Source organism: Cynara cardunculus (genome assembly GCF_001531365.2).
Source record: "Cynara cardunculus var. scolymus isolate 2C chromosome LG 14, CcrdV1, whole genome shotgun sequence".
Lineage (NCBI taxonomy): Eukaryota > Viridiplantae > Streptophyta > Magnoliopsida > Asterales > Asteraceae > Cynara > Cynara cardunculus.
Genome location: NC_037541.1, coordinates 11,943,801 through 11,953,770, shown reverse-complemented (window position 1 = coordinate 11,953,770; position 9,970 = coordinate 11,943,801). Strand labels below are relative to the sequence as shown.

The 9,970-nt window shown below is 31.9% G+C and overlaps 1 protein-coding gene across 1 annotated transcript; it reads right to left on the bottom strand.

Annotated features, from left to right (window-relative positions):
- Window positions 1-4,854: 4,854 nt before the first annotated feature.
- Window positions 4,855-7,022, bottom strand: LOC112526861 (geraniol 8-hydroxylase-like). Its single transcript, XM_025137284.1, has 3 exons — window positions 6,565-7,022; window positions 5,728-6,177; window positions 4,855-5,642 (listed from the first exon to the last, which is right to left on the bottom strand). The coding sequence occupies exons 1-3, from the start codon at window positions 7,009-7,011 to the stop codon at window positions 5,022-5,024; spliced, it is 1,518 nt and encodes a 505-aa protein (XP_024993052.1). The 5' UTR covers window positions 7,012-7,022; the 3' UTR covers window positions 4,855-5,021.
- Window positions 7,023-9,970: the final 2,948 nt, after the last annotated feature.

Genomic DNA, 9,970 nt, shown 5'->3' with positions numbered 1-9,970 from the left:
GGCACGTTCAAATGAAAACCGTGCATTTCTAAGAAACCGTGTAAACCAATTTCGACCAATAGGAAAATTTCTATTTTTTCTAATTAAATTTAATGAATAAGGTATTTCGGTCATTTACAATATTTTCTATTAAATATGGAAGTTATTAATAAATCTTAATTAAGGAAACGTAAGAAAGGAAATTGTATAAATGGTAACATTTAAATATTTAATTATATTATAATATTAAAATTTTGAATTTTATATATTGTTATGAGATTGAATCTGCAAACGGGTCTTGAAAATTGAATTGCATTATGGAATGAAATCGTAAATTATGGTTCGAATTAAAAAAATAATGTTAATAAAACAAGTTTCATGAAGGTGAAACTAGTTTACGTTTCAGTGATAGTGTAGTTGATCCGTTTAGTAGAAAAAATGGAACATGAAACGGGTGCATAATTTATTTGATTCGTCATGAAATAATTGCATGATGAAACGGGTACATGATGAATTTGCTTCGGGATCTTGAAGATTGTAATCTGCTCCAGAATCTTGAAGATTGTAAGGAGTAAAAGAAATAATGCATGAAATCATGAGTGAAATAAAAAAAATTAATTTACATGAAACAGGTTTCATGAAGGTGAAACTAGTTCATGGCGTAATTGAACAATGAGTGGTGAACTGCTTTCATGGTGAAACTCGTTTCAGTGATGGTATAGGTGATCCATTCAGTAGATGAAATGAAAAATGAAACGGGTGCATAATGTAAGCGGTTCGTCATAAAATAATTGCAAGATGAAAAATAAATTAGTTTTATTAATAATAATAAATGTTAACGTAAAAATGTTAACGTAAAAATAATAAATTACTTTACAAAAAATAAATTAGTTTCATTAATAATATGATATACATGATATGGTTTCCTTGAATAAATGAATATTTGGTTTTACCCTTTTGCCCTTATCGGTATTATAAAATGTATTTTCAATTTTTTTTTATTTTTCATTTCCTTAAATAACATTGATTAATCTTAACCATTGATCAAGAAAATGGATGGATGAGATTGGTTTACACAAATGGAGGCGGTTTTTATTTGATCGTTCATCTATCTATATCTATCTATATATATATATATATATATATATATATATATATATATATATGAGGAGATTCGGATGAGAAGTACTAAATATATGAGAAATAGAGGAGCAATATAAGCTATTAGATTAAATGATCAAATGAAGGGTAATATGGTAATTAACAATTCTAACATTGATAGAATTAGAGCAATGTAAGGATCTCGATTCTATCATCATTTTTTCCTCGCTTCTTTTTCGATCATATATCGTAATTCTATCATCGATCATCTATAGCAAATCGAATTCGGTTTATGGCAATTCTATTATTGGGTTTTTCTCGATCAAATATCGCAATTCTAGGTTATGAACATTATCATATTTCTTAATTCTTTCTCGATCAAATCTCGTATTCTTTCGGTATGAATCTAAATCTAGAGAGCGATCTTGAGCAAGATGTTGATTTTGATCCTAAAACTGTAATGTTATATGTGAATCAATTAAATAGTTCATATGTGAATCATTTGGGTTCACATATGCACATAACAACGAAAACAAGTAATATCATACGAGAATTATGATTCCATATGTGAGTTAAATAGTTCATATGTGAATCACATGAATTCACATATGCACATATACAGTTTATACGTGAATCAATTAAATAGTTCAAATGTGAATCACAGGTGTTCACATATTCACATATAGTTCATATGTGAATCACATGGGTTCATATATGCACATATTATAATTTGTTTGTTGTTTATTTGTAAAAGGTATGAAACTACTCATTTATCTTCTTCATAATTGTTACCATGCAACCGAATTTTATGGTGCTGCACAATCAACCCTTCAAATCTTGATCGTTAATTTTTTAGTGGAAAGGCTAGGATCACTTCTCTATTTCTCATATATTTGATGCTTCTCAAATGAACATGATAGACGAGAATGCACGTGTAAGGTGGACAAATGAAATTACCAAATGTTTTTTAAAGACTTGTATAGAAGAGGTCAATAAAATGGATCGAAATGGAAGTAGTCTATGAAAAGAAACTTGGGCAAAAGTTGGTAAAACAATTTAAGCACATTAACAAAATAAACCCTTCAACTTACCACAATTATTTGAAAACAACCCCGAACTTTGTATCCGATAAACTCGGTTATCACGGATGAGTTATTTTCTAAGTATGATCAAAGCAACGAGCAAGGGGACGATGGCAAGGACGAGGCAAAAGTGTTGGGTTCAAGTATATGTGTTATTGTTATATTCAAGTTCTCCTTTTATTAATAGTTAGACTTTAATGTTTTCCTTAGTATAAATAGTGATTAGTCTTGTAATTGTCATCAACTTCTGCAATTATTCTGATTAGTATTGTAATATTCTCTCTCAAGAAATCAAAGAATATTGTTGTTGAAAATTCTCTCTACTCATATACTTGATCTTCATCTTGAAGATTAATTCTGAATTTGTATGTCTTTGGCTTCAATTGGTATCAGAGTATGTAATAATGCATTAAATATCAAATTCCGAACATTATAAGGGAATTTGATGTAAAGATTAAGAGAGAGTAACATCAAGTCGGCAAAAGACTCAAAAGGAGTGCGACTGGAGATAATTACAGAAAGATTATTCCTGTGCTAAAACGACTGAGAGTTTTTGAATGTGAAGATCATCATTTCAAAAGTTTACCAACGGAGTTTCTAATCAAAGAGAAAATTTGTGATTTGTTGTCTGAAGATTCTTTGAAGATCACATCTTGTACAATTGTTTCTGAAGATTTTTGTTGATACTGTTCTACATTGTCAAAAGAGAAGATCATCACTGTTCTACATTCGAGGGGGAGAATGTTAGAAGATCTTTCTCAACAGATAATTGTCTGAAATTTTTAGTTGAGGATTCTTTTGAAGAAGACATAGAGTGTTTAAAGCTTCAAAGTTCAAACGAGACTCAAAGCGCGCAAATTCTTTCAAACCTGAATACAAAGGGGGGGATTGTTAGGACTGAAATTCAGTATTAAATTGTATTCATCTTGAAAGATAAAATTGTCTATAATTGTATAAAAGTCATCATGTTTGACTTTTATTAGGATAGTTTGACGTTGACTATTTTGTCTAGTTTGACCCTATATATAGGGTGAGGTCTTGTAATCTTTGGAAGGGAGCTCATTTGATAAATCAATATACGTTTGAGAGTTTGACCAAGATTGAATGTGTTGACTTTCTCTCTCTCCTTCTCTAAATGTTCTTACAAGAAAATACATTCTGTCATTGATGATCTTGAAGGTTTACATGAAGATTGATATATTGGGACAAACAAAAAGAGATTCAATCGCATGTGAGTGCCACTGACTGAACATATATGGCCAGTTTAAGAGAAAAAAATTCGACACAATTAATGCAAAATGAATATTGATTCTAATTGTTATCGGACTTTGTTCGTGTTTAATATTTTGTGTGGAATCAATTGACGTATTTCAGTTGAAGTATTGAATATGTTAAAAATAGATGGTAGTTTAAAAATGGTTTAAATGATTGGATATTTCAGTTTAGTTGAATTTAATTAAAATGAATTGATTCAAATTTCTGACTTCAGACGTTTGTCAGTTTACAAAAACAAACAATCTTATTGATTCAGATTTTAGACTTCAGACGTAAAAACAAACAGTCTGATTGATTCAAATTTTAGACTTCAAACGTAAAAACAAACATTCTGATTGTTTCATATTTCAGATTTCAGCATCACCTCTTATAAATCATAAGTGAAATCAGACTTCAGATTTCAGCATCTAATAGAAAACAAACGCCACCTTAGTTTGGTACTAATATAAATATATGTTTTTAATTTGTTATGATATCTTCGTATTTATATTTATTTTAAAAATTAAAACTTTATCGCTTTCTCAAAACTACGTAAAGCTGTATTATAACATTGACTGAGACATAACAAAAAAATGAAACATTAAAATTCAGATGTAGGGTTGGGTTTACGTGAAACCTGTTTTCATGAGACCCGTGAAACCACTTTGTTACATTTGAAAATTCACAGAAAAATATTGTGAAGGTAAAAAAAGTCTAACCTTCATAGCAAAAAAACTGTGAATGTTACATTCACAACGTTTTGTTGTAAAGTTTAAGTGTAAAAAAGTGGTCTCACAAGTTTCAAAAAAACAGGCTGATTTCACATGATCCCAAGTCTATATATATATATATACACACACACACATATATATATATATATACATATACATATATATATGGGACGTTTCATTTATAAATTAATTGTAACCATCTATCTAGCTTAATAAATATCTGATTCCATTTTTTTTTCTAAATTTAAAACATGATCATAATGAATGAATTTTATCATCTTTCATTTATATATATATATATATATATATATCAATTATAATTAACAAACATAATAATTGTCCATGAATATCTTTAGGGGTGGGCTAAATGCACCCCTATGCATTGCTTAATGCACCCCTATCCATGAATTTCTTCCTCACACACATCAACATCAATACATGTTTTTTACATTTCCAATGCTTGAATGACCTGATTCTGACATCAAAGGGGGTGCCATTAGCACTCCCCTATCTTTATTACCATGAAATAAAACATCCCTCTCTTTGACATTTGTCATCCCAATGGATTTGTACATTAAAAGATTACAAGGACAACACACACATACATGGAGAAGGGTTCAAACGAGAACATTTTTGTTTTACGAGAACACATTTTTACTATACAAATCACATGTGATACTATTATTCCTTCACATATGATACACATGTGATACTATTATTCCTTCACATATGATACACATGTGATACTAAAACAGAGACACAGACGATTTCCGATGCGATCTTGGTTACAGGTCAAGTCGCCCTTACACCACTAAGCCCCCTCACAAGTATTATCACATATGATAAGGATGTTGTTGATATATGTAATGCTAAATTATAAACGTAGACAACCTTTGATTGGTATGGCCATAAGTGGTACTTTTTTTTGCAAGGTGATTCCAAACTTCTCCTCCATATCCATATCTTGTGCTCTCATATCTCCTTCAAGCTTCCAATCAAACTTGTGAATCAATGATCCCAACGTCATATGTAACATTCTATGTGCAATATTCAATCCCGGACAAATTCTCCTCCCGGTACCAAACGGAATGAGGTCGAAATACTGGCCTTTATAGTTGATCTCGTCTTCCAAAAACCTCTCGGGCATGAACATTTCCGGGGCCGGCCAAATGTTTGGATCTCGCCCCATTGCCCAAACGTTACAAAGGATTTGTGCGTTTTTAGGCACGACAAAACCACGGACTTCTACGTCATGAATGGCTTCGTGAGGGACAAGAAAAGGGGCCGGAGGATGCAACCGAAAGGTTTCTTTTATGATAGATCTTAAATAAGGGAGTTGAATGATATCTCGTTCTTCTATGTTCCGGTTGTCGTGTTGCATGAGTTTAACAAGCTCTGATCGAGCCGTTGCCATTTTATCTGGGTTACGAATGAGCTCAGTCATCGCCCATTCTACAGTGCTCGATGTTGAATGAGTTCCCGCAACAAATAAATCCTACAACGAGTTACGAAATGTTCATTTAATCTTGTGAACAAAATCTTACCAAAATGTAACATGTTCAAAGGATTGATTTGCCTACCAGAAACAAATGTCCCAATCCAATTTGGCTGAATTCGGATTCATCTTTCTGCTTAAGGTTGAGCAACAAGTCCAAAACATCATTCTTTGTAGACGAAATACCATCGTTCGATGATGAACTCAATCTGGTCTGAATCCGTTGATCAATGAGCTTATCAAAAATCGTCAGTAACTTCTTCAAATGAACACTTCCTCGTCGTACTATTCCTTGTGGATCGAATGGTTTAAGTATTGGAAAAAAGTCTGCAAGATTCACCATCCCTGCATATTCCATCAAAGCCCATACATTGTCCTTGAATTCTTGTGATGACACCGAATCGTATTGAGACGAATCCAACGAGAAAATGAAGGTCGAAAGAATGTTTAGAATGGTCGTGAACGTAGTCGAACCTATGTTAACGGCCCTTGCCTCGACCGAACATTGATTCACGTGGTCAAGAAGTTCTCGTACCTGGACGTGCAACCACATGTTAGCTAACGTGTAAGGGGTTGTTTGACAGTTGCTGAATAGTTCAGTGTAGAATGATTAAGAGGCTCTCATGATATAGTGCAAAATGAAATATAATTATCTGATAATTATTTTCAACGAAATTAGGGCTCTGAATGGTTAAGGGAGACCCATAATACAAAATCATTCAGGAGGTTTTAGAACTATTAAGAGGCATACCATTTTTTCGCCAAACAAGATTCACCTATTAACGATTCAAAGATTGCTTCTTAATGGAACTATTAAGAGGTAAACAAACAACCCCTTGACTCGGTTTCGAAAATGTTTTCCAACACCCTTGGTTCAAATAGCAAGGTAGTTTACTAAATAGTTGTTATATACGAATCATACCTTCTCTCTGCGTCGGAGTTCGCTATCGTCTAGACATCGCACGGAGAACATATATTCTTTGGTTATTCTTCGTAATCGACGCAACTGATCTCCGCCCGGCGACCACACTAGAGAGAATTTATGGTGGTCGACCGATCGGATGGCCTCGGTTATAAACCGACCGGAGAACGATTGGTCATTTGTGTGAAAGAACTCTTTCGCCATATCGGGTGATGAAATGACGATGGTGGTTTTGCTTCCGAGCATGAGTGACATGAATGGACCGTAACGTTTTGAGAGTATGGCAAGAGAGTGATGGGGTTTGTTGCCAACTTGTAGTAGGTTTCCGATGATCGGAAAAGGGTAAGGTCCCGGCGGAAGCCGTGAGTTGCGGCGGCCGAAAATGGTGAGGGCGTAGATGAATGTCAGAAGGGAAGATAGGAAGAGAAAGAAAGCCGCGTACTCCATTGATTTGTGTTGTGTGTGAGTTTTTGGGATGAGAATTCCATCTTATATATAGGATCGGATACATGCATGTATCCACACAAAAAATAATAAAAAATAAATAAATATTTTTTCTTTTTTTTATTAAACTGTATATCTAACTCATTATGCGAGTCGACTAATTTTAGGACGACCATCTGTTTTGCAGATAGAAGGAGTCACCGTATTTGAATCTCCGTGGCCACAAGGGGATTTTTATTTCTCCTTGGAAGTAAATTATCGTACATAGTATGTGCGCACACGTACACACGAAAGGGGTGAAATCAAATATACGTTGTTTTTGTAGATGAAACGTATGTGAAACGTTGTTTTTATAGAGTGTTGTTTTGTAGATTAAACTTTCACAGTGTTTTGTTGTAAAGTTTCAAGTGTAAAAAAATAGTCTCACGAGTCTTACGAAAAAAGGCTGGTCGCACGTGATCTCAAGTCTATATATGTAGTCATAGGTTCATTTGAGAATTTTATAAAATATACGAGAAAATACAGAAATGATCCTAACCCTTCCACTAAAAAATTAATGGTCAAGATTTGAAGGGTTAAAAGTTATATCAAATCTCGTAGATTTATGATGTGTTCACAAATTATAATATTTTTTCTAAGAAAATATTCACATTGTCTGCATATTTAATTATATATGTGTATATGTATATATGTTACGCCGATGGAAGCGATGAGAGAGAAATTGAAAAGAGATTTTATATTAGATTTTATTTTTCAACTAAATTTTTCTGATTTAAATTAGATTTTACGATTTAAAAGTTAAAAAAAATACATATATATAGTATATTTCAAATGTAATCCAATCAATTGAGATATTTATATAAATGATGAGAGTTCATTTATTATGATTTGAATATTTATGAAAGATGAGTAGAGTTCATTAGTTATGATTAATACTTTATATTATGAAACAATCAAAACTTATATGAAATCACATATTCATCAAATTAAATGGACGATTGAGATTGAATTGTATTAGTTGTGTAAATGTAAATTGTTGTATAATAACTCACCTCTATATGTATATATTATAGCAAACTTGAATTTTCTTTCATAACGATATTTAGTCGTATTTGATTTCGTTTCCATGTTTATTGACGATTTTAATTAATCATTACATGTAATACGAATAAAAATCAAATTTGTGAGTTGTACAAATTTTAATTAATTAATTATTTTACGTAAAAATTAATAACTAATTTATTTTATTTTTATTGAAATTATTTATCGAAATTTTGATATTTATGAAACTGAATAAATATAAGTTTATTTATAAAAATATTTTTATAATTGTTATATTTTAACTCAATGCACTACAATAAAATCAGGTTTATAGGATACTCTCAATTTCTAAGTGTCTTAATAGACCTCTTTATAAGACTTAGTTTATAGGACTAAAAAAATAAAGAGTCCTATCTAAAGGCGTTGTAATAAGTTTATATGACGTTGTAATATAAAGCGTCCGATTAGCAACTTTATAGGACATTATTTGAAAATTTGTCCTATAAAAACAAATGTCTTATAAAAAATTGAGTTTATATGATATTTTCTCGAAAGTGTCCTATAAAGTTGTTAATATGACACTTTGTATTAAAAATGTCCTAAAAAAACTTGTTAAGACACCAAAAAAACGTCATATAAACTTATTATAACAACTTTAGATAGGACACTTCAAAATTTTGGTCATATAAATTAAGTCCTACAAAGCGGTCTATTGGAATGCTTAGAGATTTGGGGTGTCCTATAAACCCTATTTTATTACAGTGAGATAGTTATATAGCTCGGTTAAAAAAATTTATGAGTGGTTGTTGGGTGTGGGTTTTTTGTTAATTTATGTAACGAATATCAACGGGGACCATGTGAAATTAAGATGTGGGGTGGGGTGGGGGTTGGTAAAAGAAATTTGAATTTTTAAGACTAAAGGTAATTGTGTAATGTAGCGAGATAAATCTTCATTTTAATGTTTAGTTTTTATTATTTGTCTCTATCGATATAATACGACTTTATGTGATTTTGAAAATGTGGTAATGTTTTTATTTTTGAATGAAATATAAATTTGAAGACAACATAAAAATTTGAAAAGAAAAATAAATCGATATTAGTATCAAATTAACTATTTAATAGTTCGTGTTTTTTTTTTTGTGTAACTTCTTTAATTCAATTTAGATTTAATAACAAAGTAATTTATTTTTGGTTTAATAGTATATTTTTTATAAATTAATAATTAAACAATATTCTATTAGAACTCAATTATTATCTTAATTATATTTTAGACTTTATATATTTAAAATAGATGTTTATCTTGTATTTGATTATGTTTATCTGCAGTTAGTTACACAAATTTAAAAATAAAGCTTTAATAAGTTGTACTTACGCAAAATTACTTGTAATCTTGAATTTTAAGTAATATGCATTAATAAACAGTATTTTCTGTATAAAAAATGGTTTAAGAATTTTTGTCAAATGCTTTATAATAACAAAATCAAGTAAGTTTTAATTCTTGAAGTTATATATTTATATATCGAGGTATTACATGCGTTAATCATGGTTTTACATAACTCGTTATGGTGTGTTATGGCACCACAGCTTGGTTTTGCCGCCACGTTAACCCATGTGCCTTCACTCAAGGCCGTCCCTAGGGGAGGACGGGCTGGGCGTACACCCAGGACCCATAAAAATAGGGGCCCAATTTTTTTAATATATATAATAGAGATGGCCAAATGGGCCCGGCCCGGCCCGTAACCGACGGAGGACCGGGACCGGGACCGGAGAGGGACCGGGACCGACCGGGACCGGTAGGGACCGACCGGGACCGGTAGGGACCGGTTGAGGGACCGCCGGTTATGAACCGGTTAGGGTTTTTGACGTTTTTTGGGACCGGGACCGGTTATGTAACCGGGACCGGTAGGGACCGGTTGAGGGA